This window comes from Malaclemys terrapin, chromosome 9 (assembly GCF_027887155.1).
Source record: "Malaclemys terrapin pileata isolate rMalTer1 chromosome 9, rMalTer1.hap1, whole genome shotgun sequence".
Classification (NCBI taxonomy): Eukaryota; Metazoa; Chordata; order Testudines; family Emydidae; genus Malaclemys; species Malaclemys terrapin.
In genome coordinates this window covers 26,132,044-26,149,859 of record NC_071513.1, presented here as the reverse complement: position 1 = coordinate 26,149,859, position 17,816 = coordinate 26,132,044, and the positions used below count along the sequence as shown (strand labels likewise).

The 17,816-nt window shown below is 50.2% G+C and overlaps 2 protein-coding genes across 2 annotated transcripts; one reads left to right on the top strand and one right to left on the bottom strand.

The window, feature by feature from the left end:
* Window positions 1-11: 11 nt before the first annotated feature.
* On the top strand, window positions 12-9,045 carry PDZD11 (PDZ domain containing 11). The gene is made up of 7 exons (XM_054038965.1): window positions 12-47; window positions 259-358; window positions 3,288-3,371; window positions 4,740-4,796; window positions 5,223-5,321; window positions 5,963-6,023; window positions 7,276-9,045. The coding sequence occupies exons 2-7, from the start codon at window positions 272-274 to the stop codon at window positions 7,314-7,316; spliced, it is 429 nt and encodes a 142-aa protein (XP_053894940.1). The 5' UTR covers window positions 12-47; window positions 259-271; the 3' UTR covers window positions 7,317-9,045.
* Window positions 9,046-12,356: 3,311 nt separating this feature from the next.
* On the bottom strand, window positions 12,357-17,283 carry LOC128842778 (START domain-containing protein 10-like). Its single transcript, XM_054038964.1, has 6 exons — window positions 16,841-17,283; window positions 15,187-15,334; window positions 14,612-14,715; window positions 13,862-13,979; window positions 13,501-13,553; window positions 12,357-12,672 (listed from the first exon to the last, which is right to left on the bottom strand). Exons 1-6 carry the CDS (start codon window positions 17,147-17,149, stop codon window positions 12,451-12,453), a joined length of 954 nt encoding a protein of 317 aa, XP_053894939.1. The 5' UTR covers window positions 17,150-17,283; the 3' UTR covers window positions 12,357-12,450.
* Window positions 17,284-17,816: the final 533 nt, after the last annotated feature.

Sequence of the window (17,816 nt, the reverse complement as noted above, 5' to 3'; positions counted from 1 at the left end):
GTGCTGTGGGCGCGGTGCGAGGAAGCCGGACGGTGGCGGTTATCGGGGTGGGCTCCCTCTGGCGGAGCTACGGGCCTGGGCGCTGTAGGAGGGGACTTCTCCGCCATCGGTGCGGCGGGACGGGCCCCATCAGCTGAGACTGCGGGGCAGCCAGTAGCCTGCTCTCGCCCCGCCGCAGCTGGAAGCGCCGTGGGGTGGGGGTGGCCTCGGGGTTCAGTGGTCCAGGCGCTCACGGGACGCCGCACTTTCTCCCCGCAGAGCCGCTCCCGCTATGGACAGCAGGATCCCCTATGACGATTACCCTGTCGTTTTTCTGCCGGCCTATGAGAACCCGCCGGCCTGGATCCCTCCCCACGAGGTCAGTGCTTGGCTTCCGGCGCTCTGAAAAATGGGGTGCTGGGCCCTGGGGAAACTCGTTACAGCTGGAATGATGGTTCCTCTGAGAGCTCGGTTCTGGGTGAGCCGCCTTGGCTTAACCTGGGGGAGTCTTCAGAAATTTCTTCTATATGCATCCGAAGAAGTGGGCTGTAGTCCACGAAAGCTTATGCTCTAATAAATTTGTTAGTCTCTAAGGTGCCACAAGTACTCCTGTTCTTCTTTTATAAACCTTTACAGCTGTAGGTGGTGTCAGTGATTCTCTTAAAATGAGCTAAGCATTTACTAACCCTTTGTCAGGTTGGGTAGATTGAGAGGCAAATTGGGTGGAAAATAGCTATTATAATTGTCTGTAACCTTTTTTAACATAAGTATCAACTATTTTTGTTAAATATTAATTCATTTTACACCAACAGCTTGCTCTGCCTTACAGATGGCTAAGACCACCAGTGCTCTGCTCTGTAATTCAAGGTCCTCATCCTACAACCGCAGATGGACTTCTGCATGGAACTCAATTAAAAACAGATCCACCCATACTCATTGCAGGACAGGGGCCTAAATAAGAGCTAAGCCTGCTATAAATCAGAAAGCTGAACTAGAATTTACAAGCCACTACTTAATGTTGCTAGAAACTTCCATGAAATAAAATATTTAGTGAAAGCCATGTTTTGTTTTAAATCTTGTTTTGCAGTGTTCACAGTATTGAGCCTAGTATAGAACTCGAAGGTGAAATTCACTAAAACCTCAAACTACTTAATCTGATCTTTCCATCCAAATAACAAGAAGCACAAAAAGTAAACAAGATCATAAAGTTTATTTTTGCTAGTTATCTCAGGCTTAATTAGTGACAGAAGAAATCTGTTTTAAAAGGATACATTTTAACTCTCCAAATAATCTTTTGATACTTGCCCCTCTGTGTGTTCCTGGTGTCCTCTTCCCTTCTGTTTTAATACAGTGGTTACAGCCCCCTTTATTACCATAGAGTTCCTATTTGCAGCAGCTGCTGGGGCTTTTTGGCATTGATTTGCTCAGATTTCTGACCAGCTCTGGCTATCACAGGAGCATCCCTTGAGTAAAAATGGCAGTCCTCTGCCTTGCTTGGGGCCACCACACCCAGTCTCCTTGACTAATGCAAGGAACCTGTTCCACCCATAGCCATTTCTTTCAAACTTGTGATGCTGTGCCAAGGTGTTCTAGAGCAGTGGTCCCCAACCTTTTTCGTCTGGCCAGACGATGAGCCACGGAGGACCGTGGCAGCGGAGGAGCATCCGCCGAAATGCCGCCGACAAGCAGCCTCATCCAGAGGTGTTGCCACCAAAAATTGGCGACATTTCAGTGGCGCCTCTGGATGACGCTGCTTGCCGGCGGCATTTCGGCGGATGCTCATCCACTGGCCAGTACGCGGGTGCACTTAGATGCCCTGGCGCCCTCGGGCACTGCATTGGGGACCCCTGTTCAGAGGAAAAAGAAACCACGTGACCTACTGTCCTCCCAGGTCTCCCATCTAGACTGCATTGATCTACAGCAATTGTGCCATATCCCGTGAAGTTTCCTTGTTCCTATTAAAGGAGATGCTGAGGTTACAACTTTATTTGGCCCTGGCTCTCTGAGCTAGACAGCAGGGTCTTTGGGTTTCCTGGGTGGACCAGAAAGCCTAATTTTTGGGGTAGGGATGATGCCTTTTATAAGGAACTGGCTGAGAAGATATGTGGTCTGCTTAGGGCCCAGTCAAAGCCCGGAAGAATCAGAGTCTAACCCAGGGGTGAGCAAACTTTTTGGCCCGAGGGCCACATTGGGGAATAGAAATTGTATGGTGGGCCATGCTCACAAAATTGGGGTGTGGGAGGGAAGTGAGGGCTCTGATTGGGGGTGTGGGCTCTGGGGTGGGGATGGGGATGAGGAGTTTAGGGTGCAGAAGGGTGCTCCGGGCTGGGATCGAGGGGTTTGGAGAGCAAGAAGGAATCGGGTGCAGGCGCCAAGTGGCGCTTACCTCAAGCGGCTCCTGGAAGCAGTGGCATGTTCCGGCTCCTGCGCAGAAGCGTGGCCAGGTGGCTCTCCACACTGTCCCATCTGCAGGCACTGCCCCTGCATGTAGGAGCCAGAGCAGGACCAAGCCATGGCTTCCAGGAACTGCGTGGTGCAGCCCCAACCCTGCACCCCATCTGGAGTGCCGGAGTGGGGCTGAGTCACGTGGTGCGGCCCCAACCCTGCACCCCGACTGGAGTAGGGCCAAGCCGCATGGTCTGGTCCCGACCCAGCGTCCCGGCCAGAGGGGGCTGGCTTAAAATGGCCCACGGTTTGCCCACCCCTGGTCTAACCCCCTGATTCAACACATCCTTTAATATTGAATTAGTGGTTTAACGTGATGCTGAGTTCTGGCTAGCACTGCCCTCCCCTCACAGCCTGCATCCGACAGCAGAGATCCTTGCTTGTCTTGGATGGAATAAGGCTGTCACACTAGTTGTAGTGTGGTAGCGCACACAAGCTCTATCAGGGTCAGGTCTCCATTGTGTTGGGTGCTGTACAAAAACATAGGACAAAACAGACCTTTCCTGGAAAAGTGTACATAATAACACAAGTGGGGGTAACAAGCAAATGGCTGTGTATGTTTTGGGGAGGAAGGGAAGGGTGATGGTAATAGGGATGAGATCACACTGTAATGTAGCCTTGCTGAGTGTTAGCTGGCTTTGATGGATCTCCTTTAGCTGTACATAAGTACTTGATATCAATGACTTGAGGAATCCCTGCTGGCCACCAGCCTCACCACTTTTACTTGGCAGCATACCATAGGTATCAAAAGTGCATCTTGAGCAGTGATAGCATGGAATTCCTGTCTGGGGTGTAGAAAACTCCTTTAGGGGGATTATGTTCCCTGCTTTCAGGTCTCTTACAGCAGTTGTTGCATTTTGCAGAGAATTGGCCACCCTGACTACAATAATGAGTTGACCCAGTACCTGCCTCGCACTATTGTGCTGAAGAAGCCTCCTGGGGCTCAGGTGAGAACTCTGAGGGCATGGCACTAGCCTTTTCTACAGGCCCAGGTAGGGTTGACTGCTGGTTGAGGCCTGGCATCAATGTGTGCAGTCTGCTGCTTTAGTAGGTTCTTGTTCTGCTGTGGCAGGTTTGCTTCACTCCAGGGCTCTAAGGCACAATATGCCCCATGGCCTCAGGGGATGGGAGATATGGGTCATACACAAATACGGTCTTCATCTACTGCTTCCTAGAGAAGCTGTTGGCAGTGAAGGATCAGTTCAGGCTCACCTCTCCAGCCCCTTGTACAACAATCTCATTCCACTGAGAGGTGAAAAGTCCTACTTGGAGACCAGTCCATGTAGAGAGATGTTGGTGGGAGGAGGTAACCCCACACCACACTCTGAGAAGGATATCATCCTTCTGCACATGCTAAGGGAGACATTTTGGAGGCAGTGGCAGCGAGTTGTATGGGCCTGTGGTGCCTGTGCTCCAGAAATATTCAGAGCCCAGGGGCTCGGCTCCACCAACGTTCAGGGGCTGGTCTCTCCCGCCATCCCTGCATGCTTCCCTCAGAGCATCTCCCAGTCCCTGAGCGATTTTAAAATTCCTTCCCGCCCTCGCTCCATGCAGCACACCACTCCTGGAAGCGGCTGGCACATCCCTGCGGCCCCTGGGAGTGCGGGTGTGTCTCTGCGCGCTGCCCCCGCCCCAACTCTGCCATTGGAACTGTGGCCAATGGGAGCTGTGGGGGTGGTGCCTGCAGGCAGCAGCATGAGGAGACCCCTGCCCAGGAGCCACATCGCACCCCTCCCAACCCCCTGCCCCAGCCCAGAGCCTGCATCCAAACTCCCTCCCAGAACCTTAGGCAGTTGCAGGGGCAGACTTGGACCCATTTTGGGCATCACTAAAAATTATACAAACCTGCTGCCCCTGGGAATGGGGCTCCTGTTACCAGGGTGACTCCCTGTCCTACTTTTATCACTTGTTAAAATGTTTCCTAGATAATAAACTGAAATTGGGGGCCAGGGCATTAGAGTTCTGCTGGCCTATTCTTGGGCGATGGCTGACACTTATCCCCCCAGGCAGTGGATGTCTTGTGGTTGAAGCACAGGGTTGGGACTGAGAAAAGCTTGGGGTTAAATTCCCAACTGGGCCACTGACCTCTACCTCCACTCCCCAGCTGTAAAATGGGGATGATGCTTTACAGGGGGATACAAGGGTTGCCATAGAGGTGCCAGTAGAGACACTGAATGCTTCAGGGTGTTGTCTGAACCCATGGGTAACAGCTGCAGGTTCTGAATGCCTTCCCCTGCTGCCACTGGAGCAGAAGTCCCAGTAGCTGGCAGTTGTTCACATTCCACTCAACTACTAATCCTATTTTCTTCTCACAGCTGGGCTTCAACATTCGAGGAGGAAAGGCCTCCCAGCTGGGGATCTTCATTTCCAAGGTACATCAGTCCCTTTGCCATTCTCTCTGCCACTTTGTCTAGTGCTTTTTGGACAAGCTAAACCAGCAGAGTTTACTTATTTGGGGCTGATTTATACACTACCTGGAGCTCTAGCACCCGTTGCTGTGAACTACCAACTGCCAAAGGATCAGCAAGTGGGGACAATCTGGACCATAGCACATCAGATTCCAACTCCTTACCCCTGTAGCTCTAATGAACCTCAGTTCTGACCCAAACCCCATGCCCTACTGGTTTGAGGGGAGCAGAGGTGGACACCACAAAGGGGAAATATAGAGGCTGAGTGGTACTATAGAGCTCTGGGGGTCTGACTTGACCTGTTTGGGGAGGGAACTGTGGACTAGTAGCTCTGCATAGTCTGATATGTTGGTTTGACTGACTTGACCATCTTTTCTCTTCCATTTCCAGGTGATCCCTGACTCAGATGCACACAGAGCAGGGCTACAGGAGGGAGACCAGGTCCTGGCAGTTAATGATGTAGATTTCCAGGACATTGAGCACAGCAAGGTAAGAGCTCCCCCTGCTGCTGCTAGGGGTCATATACTGCTTGTATCGATTTGAGATACATAGAAAGGGGTTTAAGGGAAGTGAGGCAGGAGGCATGTGCAGTGAGGAGAGCTGATCCTGCCCCCTCACAGCATCACCCCAGCCTGCACTAACCTGCAGTATGGCATTTACTTTACAGCTTTGTCTATTAGCTAGAGCAAGTCTAGAAGGCATGCTCCTAGACCTCTATTCCTAGTTCTATTCCTGACTCAGTGTGCCCGTGGGCAGCTCCCATCTCCCCACCTATAAACTAGGAGAATGATCCTTGTCTACTGTGAGATTCTTCAGTAAGAGCTCGCTCTTGATTTAAAGAAGTGAGCAACCCTAAAAGGGAAAAAGCACAGAATTGGTCATCACAAGCCTGCTATAGGATGGGTAGGGGAGAAGCCCCTCATCCCTTCCTTAATGTGTTATGGTTCAGTCCTGACCCACAGAAGTTGAATGGATGCTAAAGCATTGCACTTAGAGCAGCAGCAGCAATCAGTGCAAGTTGTGTGCTGGGGGTTGGAACCTCTAGCTGGGTTTGAGGGGTGGCATGGGGGCAGGCTCTTTAGAACTAATTTCTGCCAGCCCAATCTGTTAACTTAGTGACTCCCTTCCAGGCTGTTGAGATCCTCAAGACTGCCCGTGAGATCATCATGCGAGTGCGTTACTTCCCCTACAGTAAGTGCATGTTAGTTCCCTCTCCCATGACTCAGCTGCTTCTGAAATCCTGATGGTGAAGCCTGATGCCTTGCATCCTAGCAAGAGACTGTGCTGACCCCAGCTAAACAAATACTAAAAAGCTAGAGTCAAACATAGGATTAGAGTAGCAGGCTGCTGATCAGAAACAATTGCTGCTTTGATCTCTCAAGATTTTACACTAGTCAAATAAAACAGTAAATGGGTGACATCCAGTACCTGCATATAAACTGGTCACGTCCTAGCAAGGCAAGGTTTAAACAAACAACTGACCAGCTTAAAACAGGTTCTTGGAACAGCTAGATCTAGAGCACACAAGCAGCAATTAGTCTTAACTCAGGAATTGGTTCAGTAGATATAATTTGAATAACTAACAGTGGCTGCAATTGTTAAACTTTCTCAGGGGAGGAAAGGTGCCACATAGTGGTGGCTCTTTAGAATGGAGATTTTTTAAAAAGGAGACTGATCAACAGGAGCAAATTTTAAAGTCTTAGGACTCCGCATGCTAAGCAACCAAGGTACAAAGATGTAAGAAAACACACAGGTGGTCAAATGACATGTTTGAGGTTATTGGAGCCAAACAAGTATCCTGCAGAAAATGGAAATCCAACCCTAATGAGGCCATCAGAGAGAAGCAAACTATGGCAGTTGAATTGGATGGAAATTAAACAGAGCAAATAGCCAGGGCCACAACCAGAAAGATATCCGTTAAATCTGAGATGTAGGATGCCTGAGTGTTTAACCCCACAAGTCCTATCAGGAAATCAAAAGGGGTAGCTAAAAGAAGAGGATACTGCAGTGAAGCTAAGTGACTTCTTTACATCAGTCTTCATGATGGAAGGTGGTGTGAGATAGTGCCTCACCTTAGTTAAGATCAGGTGTCTTGACTGAAGTGTCAAAGGGAAGTGCTAGAACAAGCTGACAAATCAAAGGGCACCAAATCCCTAGATTTTGCTCTACTTTCAAGAGTGCTGAAGGAATTTAGGAATGAAGTGGCTAAGCTGCCAACAAACATGCCATTAAAATCAATTCTAGAGAGCAGTCCTCGGAGTCTTGTATTCAGGCTGATCCTGGACCTTAGACTTGTCACCCTTACTGTAGTAGCAATTTCCTCACTACTACTGACAAGACATTGTTCCATATAGAGCAATGCCTGCATTCAAATAGCACCCCGAGCCCATTCTCTGTGTGTCCTACTCCATCAGCCACACTAATGCCTGCTTTTCCATTCCAGATTACCAGAGGCAGAAGGAGAGAACTGTTCACTGTCCCTGATGAGGTCCTCTCTAGTAATGGCTGCTCTGCCCTGCAGTTCATTGGGTCACAGCAGGAAGACTCTGCTCTCCGCAGCATTGGGGAGATTTAACACTAACCTAGATTTTCCTTCAAGTTTCAGCTTCGGGCAGAGGTGTGACTATCCTGCTGGCTCTGTGGGTCTCAGCTCCCACAAGATCCCAGCTCTGCTCTCTGTACTGATGGACCCAACCTATTCCTGTTTACACCATGGAGTCAAGGATGTGGCAGGACAGGGAGCTGGGCTCTAATCTCCAGTTTCTGGCTTAGGCACTGCACAAGTTGATGGAGAAGTGGGGTATGGAGGATGCTGGGGAATGAAGGGTGGCTTCTGTAGCCAGACCTGTATCCATGGAGTGAGTGTGTTTTCCAGTAGGTGATTGCTTCTTTTAAAGGAGATCCTTATAGGGTGCTGCTCTTGCCCATCAAAATGAGGTGTGAGGCCAAAGAGGGTGGTCTGTATACATGCACCATGTCTGAATTAGAGCACAAGATGATGAGGCTGTGGTGCTGATTTTAAGCCAAGCACAGAGCAGGCTCTCTTTCCAACATGGTCTCAAATGTCTTTTGCCCTATCCATCAGGCACTGCAAAATTGTACAAACACTAGTGAAGTAGCTACTTCTTGCTGTGTTGGAGGGAGAAAGTAGCTGGCAGAACCTGGCATTAGGCACAGCCAAGCTGCTGTCTGCCATTGCCTAGGTAGGTGCCTCTGCACAATTCACCATCCACTGGAGTTTCCTTTAAAAGTAGGCCCTGTACCTTGTTCACAGCACAGAAGCACTTGGGCGGTAAGAGGAATAAGTGCTCTGTGGTAAGAGAACGGGGGGAGGGGGGTAGCACAGCAGTTACTGCATAGGAGATTGACTCTGCCTTGTTGTTCTTGTCCAGTGGCCACTTGCTGTAGCCTGACACTGCCATCTTCCCAAATTCTAGAAGGTGAACAAACTGTTCAGCCCCTTTTATGGACATGGCTAGAAATCCTTCCTCCCTCCCCAGCTGCTCCTTTCTAGGGCAATGGGTTGGTTGGGATCCATGGAAGAGAGAAGAGGTAACTTCAGTGAACTTTAGTATTGTGTGTCTGTCCAGCCATCTTCCTGGATTTTAAGATTAGGACATATGCTTGTATCCCATCATGATTTAACACCCCCAACGGTGGAGTAATTCTTGGGACTAGTTTCCAAATCATGCTTGCTGTAGTCTAGCACCAAACACACACACAACTGTTCTGCTAGGCTCCTTGTGTAGCACTGCTGCTTTCATTGTTAAGCATTTCCTGCTGATGATGTGGTGGACATTATCTACTGAGGACACATCCATCATTTTGCACTATCACACCATTTGTCCCTTTACTATTCTCTCCCATTAAGATTCCCAGCCAGCTGTAAAGGGCGAGGTACCTGCACTCATCCATCCCTCACATTCCATCCATGTAAGCAAGTCACACAACCTGCTACTGAATTAACTGGATGTTGGCTGTTTATGAAGCAAAAGAGAACCCATTATGCCCTATGTGTGGAAGCTTATTGCAGTTCCTCTTAGCAGCTGACTTCTTCTAGCACGGTAGTGGGGTGGTGTCATTATCCTCAAACCTTCTTTGCTCTTGCCAAACAGGATCTGGGGCTAGGTCTGCCTTCCTGAGCTGGGATTTGTTCTATTGCTTTGTAGGCACCTAAAAGTCTTAATAAAAATAAAGTTACTTTTGAAGTCTGGCTCCTGTACTACGTTTTAATTCCCTCCCAGGAAATGAATGTGGTCTGATGAATTGTACCCGCCCATCCCACACATGGAGGAAGTACAGTGAGCATAGCTCAATTGACATCAGCATTGGAGGCTAAAGTTATGTGCAAGACTCTGTCCTTAACTTCTGCAACTGCAGGCACTGGAAGGGACCCTTGGCACATATAGGGACACTTTCTAACAATTGCCACCATTGTGATTACTGGTTCAGTTCCAGAGGTGGGAACCCCAGTGCAAGCCAAGCCAAACACTGAGTCTGTTTGACTTTCTCTGACAAGGAATCGGATGTGCCACTTAGTCCCACCTGTGGCAGCTGGTGTTGTCTCACTTCTGCTGGAAGTTCTAGTAAACACTGCTGTTAGCAACACTGGGACTGTCTCTTCAAAAAAGGTCAAACTGCAGGAAAAAAGCAGCTCTAGGCCCAGCTTTTGCACCTACAGGCCTGGGTTAGCCAGTCTTCTCCCCACCCCCAGTGCTTTGGACTCAACCCAGGGAATAAAGAGTTGAAAACTAAGGACAGAACTAACACAATGACTTGTTCTCAGTAACAATCTTCTATAAAACCTAACATGAACTGGCAGCCTCACTGCTACAGGCCAGCTGCTGCCAATAGGAATAATGCCCGGGGGACAAGGAACCCAAGGCATTTCCACAGCAGAGACGGGTGAAAGTATTGCACAGGGCCCAGGCCCTTTCCTCATACTGACCTGCCTTTATAGCACACCCATGGACACAGTTCCACTGGCCTGGAGAAGGAACACAGTGTTATCATTACAAGCCAATCTCACACCCCACAAATCCAACAACTGTCAAGATTAGTTTCTCTCTAGCTTCATCAGTGTCACCTGCTTGAGACGGCAAAATCCCAGGGGAAAGTTCAATGAGCAGTTCCACACCCAGCCTCTCAGAGCCAACACCTACCATGTATTGCGGAATGGAGAGTGCAGTGAGCAAATAGGCCTGGCAGGGTTGAGCACTGCTGTCAGCACAGACAAGTGTATTTGCATAGGGTCTTAACAGGAGACTCCAATCAGTATCACTGAGGGACCTATGGCCAGAGGCCCATGGGCTGTCCCTAACTTACCTGCACACAGATGACTACAAACACAAACCCACAGAAACAAACCCTAAAAATTCTCACTGAACATTCAAGCTGCTCATCCTATTTGTTAAGAGCAGGACCCTCAAGTGCAGCACTAGCTCCATCCATTTTACACCTCTCAGCTCCAGGACTCAGTCAACCTTACCATGCTCTAGATGTCCCTAAACTTCTGACTGCTAGAAGATGGGACTAGACAACAGGGGATGGATCACTCAAACTGCCTTGTTCTGTTCACTCCCTCTGAAGCATCTGGAACCTGCCACTATCAAAAGACAGGATACTGGGCTAGATGGATTCTGGTCTGACCAGTATGGCCATTCTTATGTTCTCACTAGAACTGTCAAACTCAAAAATTAACACTTTTTTAATGAGCGTTAATCACACATCTCTGCAGATGGGACTCAGTGGTGGCCAGGTAAGGAGGCACCAGCTGAGCAAAGGGGGCCACTGCCCAAGGCACCATGCTCAGGGGGTGCTGCTGCATGCCTCTGGGGCAGGGTGCCCCATCTCCTGCCGCCCTCCTCCACTGTGGATCCCACCTCTCTGCCTCTGGCCAAGCTGCTCCTGACTGGGAGCCAGCCTCCTGTGCAGAGTGGGGGTGTGGAGGCCGATGCTGGGGTATTCCCTTCCCCTCGCCCATGTAGCTGGTCACCACTGAGCTGAGGCCAGGGACCGGGGGAACCTGTCTGCTGCTGCTGGCAGCTCAGAAGTGAGTGCTGCTGACAACAGCTGCTGCTGGCTGAAAAGTGCTATGCTGAAAAAGACCGTGCTCTTCCATACCCACCAAACCAAAACTATTGGCAAAAATATTTAAATAAAAAGGTATTCTATTATTGTTTAACAATGCAATTAATCATGACTTTTTTTTAATCTCATGATTAATTGTGATTAATTTTTTTTACTCATTTGGCAGCCCAGTTCTTACCACTCCAAGTCCATTTCCTGTCACCTTGACAACAAAGCCAATCTGCTCCCCTGAGACTTATTTGCCTCAGTCCCTTTCCAGCTTCACTGCTGCAGCTACCTATTACAGCACCCCATTCAATACAAGCCTGCTTTGCTAGGGTCAAGTTCAGCCCTGGGGCAACAGGGTGACATCCCGAGTTACAGCAGCAATAAACCTGGGTAAGTCTTCAAGGCCTTTCTGGGGCACACTTCTCCCTCCTGCACTGGCGTTGAATTCCTCAGCTCTGACGGAGCATCACATGAACTCTGAACAGGGAAACATGTTTATCCTCTCTCCCCAGAAGTGCCCCAGGAGGTAGGGATGTCCATCCATCCCAAACTCACTCCTGTTGCCCGTTTCTGTAGGAGGGTACTTGGTCTAATGCTAACCAGTTCTTAATGGCTCTCAGAATACACAGGCAAAACCTCTCAGACTGGGGCAGCATTAGCACTTCTGGGAGCAACAGCACAGTTGGCCAGATGCATTATGGATATCTTTACCTTCATATGAAGCAACAGATCTTGGTCACAGTACAGAAAGGACAGGAGTACTTGTGGCACCTTAGAGACTAACAAATTTATTTGAGCATAAGCTTTCGTGGGCTACAGCCCACTTCTTCAGATGCATAGAATGGAACATATAGTAAGCTAGCTATATCTATCTATCTATATATACACACACACCCCATGAAAAGGTGGAAGTAGCCATACCAACTTTAAGAGGCTAATTAATTAATAGGTCATCTTTATTAATTAGCCTCTTAGAGTTGGTATGGCTACTTCCACCTTTACGTGTTGTGTATGTATATATTAAATAAAAATAAAATAAAAAAACCTTCATGTTTCATTCTAAGCATCTGAAGAAGTGGGCTGTAGCCCACAAAAGCTTATGCTCAAATAAATTTGTTAGTCTCTAAGGTGCCACAAGTACTCCTGTTCTTTTTGCAGATACAGACTAACACGGCTGTTACTCTGAAACCTGTCATAGTACAGAAAGGATCATCGAGCAGAAGGAGAAGAAATTCATACCAGCCTATCGGAGGTCACTGATAACTTCCCAAGATTTACCCTGCTCACTGCGATAGCTGTCTCAGCACAATGGGCCCCAGGTGCTCCAAGCTCCTCACGCAGCCACTGTCCTCTGTTCCCATCTTGATGGGAACGGACACCCCTATATGCTTGAGACCTAAACATGGTCTCTTAGCTCATGACAGGAAGAACTACAAACCCTGGGCATAAAGATACATTTCCCCCCTTTAATGTAAAACAGTCAGGAAGAGTCCAAACAGAGTCTAATGCAGTGTTGCTCCTGGAAGAGAACCAAGCAGCATCAGTTCTCAGAGCCACTGTGGTCTCCCCTCTCGTCCTTCACCTCCGACAGGCTGCTCTCATCAATGTTCTCCAGAGAGGCAGCATGCTGGAGTGCCAGGTCTGACAGCATCATGGTGGGGAGCTCGTTCTGCTCAGGATACAGCCAGGGCTTCACACTGACATTGTGCTGCTGTTTCCAGGAGGGGTATTTCAAGCAGGCCTTATGCATCTTCTTCAGCATCTGAAGAAAGCAGAAAAGGGGACCAAGAAAATGGAAGCAGCCTAGAATCTGACCACTACCAGACCCCCTGCATTTTTGTATTTACTTAATGCTTGGGAAAGGGTGGGTGCTGTGCAGTTACCTGAGTCAGGTAAAAGGGGGAGACCTGAGTGCATGGATGGAGAGACTAATACTGTACAGTTCCATACAGGAGCATTTTCCATTTGTTTGGATAAGCAATCAGTATCTTCAATACAGCTAAGGATCTCATTGTGCTTCAGGTGCCTCTCCTCTAGGAGGCAGACAATTATTAGCCCCATTTTACAGATGGAGAAATGGAGGCTGAGCCAAAAAGTCAATGTGACACCTTGGCCAAGTCCAGTGACAGTGCTGGGGACAGAACCCAGGATGCTGACCCATGCTGCAATCTTGTGTCTCAACTACACCTCATGCCAAATAGGTTCCCCACAGTTATGCCCTGCAATCCTGACCTGTGCCTTCCCCACTACGCCAAGAGCTCAGAGGATGCTGAACTTCAGAATGCAGAATCCGGTGGTCACAAGCTGGGGACCCCAAGACAAAGCATTGTGCACAGGTTTTTCACCTCTCTGATGCATCAGAGGTTGGTCATTGTCAGAAGTTGGACTAACCAGGACAGCACATTTTAGTACCAAATCCAAGGATACCTAGGATGCCCCATTCTCTCTACTGCTCAGGCCTGTACCAGGAAGTTGGAGGGGCTGGAAAGTCGAAGGACAAGTTAGATCTCCACTAACTGCCAGCCCTTTCCTCTAACCATGAGGAATGGTTGATCCTTATTACCCACTACTCAGGAGCTCCTTCACTCACCCTTGGTGCCAGGTACTGGGAAGCTTTATTCACAACCCACTTTGGCAGTTTCCCTAATGCACAAGAAAGAAAGGTGGAGAAACAGAATAATTAGTGAGCCATAGCAGAAAAATGCTGCATTTATGCCAGGCTGCAACTGCACGCAATGCTCCAGCTCCTCACCAAGGTACAATTGTGAAGCTGCAAGATCATTTCCATGGCATGTTGCAAAGTGATCCTAGATGGATGCCTAGGAGGGAAATGTGTGGAAAGAAAGCAATACAATTTATGCCCTGTATAAGGGAGTAGAATTTCTGTTCACCTAGACCTGAAGTTGCCTCATCCCCTTGCACACCCACAAGGGATACAGAGCCAGACTTACCTTTGGGGTCCACCTGAGCCAGGTAAGTCAAGGTGCAGCTGTTTGGTCCAGTTGACTGCACCAAGTATCCCGCCAAGATAGAAACAGCCCTTACCAGGTCCTTTCGGGGAGGATATTGCTGTATGGTGAAATCAGACACTCAAACTCTGTCACCTTCCCTGGACTCTCTCTCAGACCTGGTGTTATACACACAGGGCAATGGGACTAATCTAGAGGCTCAGACACCGTGCCTGGTCTGTAAAGCGTTAGCTGTGCAATACATATCCCACAATAATAAAAGGTCCCTGCACATCCAAAGGGACACAGGGACTACATACACTCTAAGGCATAGTAAGGGGTGGTAGATAAACAAGTCTAGCTCAGGTTAAGAAGAGCCAGAGTCACATTCTGCTCAGAGCATCCTTAATGGATTGGGAGGGACAGCTCAGTGGTTTGAGCATTGGCCTGCTAAACCCAGGGTTTAGAGTTCAATCCTTGAGGGGGCCACTTAGGGATCTGGGGCAAAATCAGTACTTGGTCCTGCTAGTGAAGGCAGGGGGCTGGACTCGATGACCTTTCAAGGTCCCTTCCAGTTCTAGGAGATGGGATATCTCCATTAATTTAACTTGTAACCCGGACAAACTTCACCCAGCTCATGACTGTAGCTGTGGGGTGGAGTCATTCATCAAGGAGGCATCTGAGCAAGCACTATTGAGATTCCCGTGGGAGCATGGGACTAAGTAATTAAACTCTTCCCACCCCCTGACTCACCGGGTGTTTGACAGAGAAGTTGATGATCATGTAAGATTTATCCACAACCTGCCAGGATCGCAGTGTCACCACATCTCTGTTCTTTAAGGGCTTTGGACATTTCCCTAGCCAAGAAGGAAGCAAAGTCACTTCAACTCACCGGTGATAAGAGTTGCAGGAAGTGCAGTCACACTAGGGGGTTTCTACCTTGCCTGCACTTGCCCCTCGGTGAGGTTAGTGATCTCTCTGTATCCTGCCACCAAAGCCTCCCCTCATCTCTTAAGAGCCCAGCTGATTCTTCTGTTAGCAGCCTCAACAGAGATGCCAAGGATGAAATGAACCCGGGGGACTGAACTCCCCTCTCCTGTTAGAAAGTCCAGTGGGTTGAGGCATGTTGGTGTGTGAGAAGCTTGCCCTACTGCTGACCAGATGGTATCTATTCAGGGCATACAGAATGGGTTCAGTCTTTGCTCCTTCCTACTGAAGGGCCCATCCCATTTCCTTGACTTGTTTAAGTCAGGATTTCAATTCTCTGGGGTTGATCACACTTCCTGCCGCACTCAGCCAATCAGAGCAGCCCCCAAGCCATCACTCACAGGAGTAGTAGCCCACATCAGCATTGGTGGCAAGCCGGGCAATGTCATGTGTGTCAATGACGTTCGTGTCCCACTTCCTGCGATACTCAATGTCATGCAGCACATCATACATCGTCTCCGCTGGCACATCTTGGATGTCAATGCAGCACTGCAGGCAGGAGCAGGACCACAGTCAGGACACTGGCTGGCTGCACCCGCCCCCATACTACCGATTGGAGTAGCTGACTTGATCCGTGTATAGGGAAGAGCTCCTCATTCTCAGCTGGGCTCCCATTTGTGGGGAAGGGTGTCAGACAGGGTAACACTACCCCTTTACAAATCACTGGAACCCTCCACTCAAAACACTTTGCAAATGTCAACCCACTATGAGGGGAAATGATGAACAGCGAGGGAAGCAACTCACCTAAGATCAAAAACGGGGATAAGGGCAGAGAATCCATTCCAAAGTAACAATACTTATTGCCCTTGAAACATTCAGCAGAGACAAACGCAAACAGATCAGTGTTAAAAGCCCTATCCCATAACTAGACAAATCCCAGTCCACACAACAACCAGAATCACGAACAAGAAGCACATGGCACAGGCTTCCATAACTAAGGTACCACCGCATATGTTAGTGCCGAAGAATGGAGAAGGGAAGAAGGTGAGCAGAATAAGTCAGAGCTGGACACTACGTTCCAGTCTCCAAATAGAAGCAACCAGGCAGACAGCGGAGGTGTCCAATCTTACACAGATGACTCCAGCGTGGAGATGCACAGTAGGCCCCCTCAACGGCTTGTGGTTGACCAGAATTCAGGGGCAAATAGCAGGCCTGGGAGATCCCAGAAAGAATAGCTTTCCTGTTACTGGTTCAGAGAAGCTGAACCTCTAGTTCCAATCCCATCACCCTGTACCAGACTTCAGCCACTTACAGTGGTGTTTGTCAATATGAGTCAATGATTTACAGAGAAAGCATAACTCAGACTGCAGTCTCAAGGCTGGTGCAACTCCACAACCACTCACTATGTTGTTTTATACCACATGGGCAAAGAAGACTCCTGTGGGGAAGGCTATCACCAGGGCAGACAACTGGATAGGAAGAATAATGAATGCATCTCACTGGCCACTTTCTTGGGAAGTTCACATCAGATTCCTGGCACCCAGATACTGGAGTGACAAGTACCTCTGGGTCACAGATGTGTCACATGGCAAAGGCGAGGGCTGTGTGAATTGAATACCAGGGAAAAGGGACACCAAAGCCCATACAAGATGGTGACAATTAGCACAGATAGGCTCCACTACATATTTTAGAGTTAATCAGTTACTCTAATCCTGGCACAGGCACTGGCAAGCACCTTCTGGGGCAGGAGCCCAGCAACTCCTCTGGTGCCCAATTTCTGTCTCCACGTGACACGATCCCCGACTCCCCCCGCTTAGGGTCCAGGCCCAGACTACATTGGACCTCAGTTTGTGACAGGGAGCCAGGACTACAAATAGTCAAACTCAGGGTGAGCGGAGCCTGCGGTGCCAGATCTGGGCGTGAGGCCATCCAACAACTCCCACAGTGAGCCCCGCTCCCAGGGGAGCTCCAGCAGCGCAAAGCAGCCGCCAGGCTCCCGCAAGTGCCCTCTCCCAGCCCCCCACAACGTGCCCTGCCCTGCCACCCCCGGCTCACCTTGACCGTGTGCACGGCGGGGCCGGAGGGCAGGGGCGGCTGCACCCACACCCCGACGCCCTCCCGGCTGTATCTGCTCTGCCAGCCTTGCTCCGCCTCGCACTGAGCCCGGAAGGCCCGGAAGGCGTCGGCATCGGGCACCTGCACAGGCTCCATAGGCGTTGGGGAGCCGGCGAGGTCAGCAGCAGAAGGCGCCGGACGGGTGAACACAGGTGCCGGCGAAGGCCCTACCCGCTCGCCACCCCATACGCAGTTGGCGTAGTAGCTCCCGCCCCTACCAGGTTCGCCCAGCTTGTCCCTGCTCCTCATTGGCTTCACTTCGTCGAACCAGCCGCCAATCAGCCAACGATTCCGGCCAGGTGCGCCCCGCCTGCCCCGCCCTACTCGCTGATTGGCCGCGACGTCCGCGGCTTCTTTTCCTGGTTGGACTGTCCCCGCACGGAACACACCTGCCGCCTCGTGACGGGTGAAATTTTAAAAATCAATGGCGGGTTCGGAATTAGATACAGTATGAAACAGGCCGCGCCCCACGTGGCTAGGAGCTGGGGAGGGCTCGGATTGGCTGTTGGGATGGAGTGTCTGGTGGGGATTGGCTCTAGAGGGAACAGCCGGGGCGGGGGGCCCTGTGAGGAGCAGGCCTGTGTCGCCCCGTGGCATGTCCGTCCGCCCCCTGCCCCGCCCCTTCTCCGAGGCCGCGGCCCCGGCCCCCACTCACTCCATCCCCCGTCTGTCCGTCACTCACTCTTCACCTCACTCGCTGGCTCGTTTTCCCCGGGCTGGGGCAGGGGGTTGGTGCTCCAGCTGGGGGTGCGGGCTCGGGCAGGGCTGGGGATGAGGGGTGTGAGGTGCAGGAGGGGGCTCTGGGCTGGGGTGTTCAGAGTACAGGTGGGGGCTCACCTGGGGGCTTGCGATGCAGGTTCCAGAAGCGCTGACCTCAGACGGCTCCGGGGAAGTAGCAGCATGTCCCTCTGGCTCC

Coding starts and splice junctions, on each gene's coding strand:
- LOC128842778 (XM_054038964.1), bottom strand. CDS start 17,149: ATGAGGAGCAGGGACAAGCTGGGCGAACCTGGTAGGGGCGGGAGCTAC. Junction 14,716..15,186: donor TGATGTGGGCTACTACTCCT/GTGAGTGATGGC, acceptor CTTCTTGGCTAG/GGAAATGTCCAAAGCCCTTA. Junction 13,980..14,611: donor ACTTCTCTGTCAAACACCCG/GTGAGTCAGGGG, acceptor TTCACCATACAG/CAATATCCTCCCCGAAAGGA.
- PDZD11 (XM_054038965.1), top strand. CDS start 272: ATGGACAGCAGGATCCCCTATGACGATTACCCTGTCGTTTTTCTGCCG. Junction 3,372..4,739: donor AGAAGCCTCCTGGGGCTCAG/GTGAGAACTCTG, acceptor TTCTTCTCACAG/CTGGGCTTCAACATTCGAGG. Junction 4,797..5,222: donor TGGGGATCTTCATTTCCAAG/GTACATCAGTCC, acceptor TTCCATTTCCAG/GTGATCCCTGACTCAGATGC.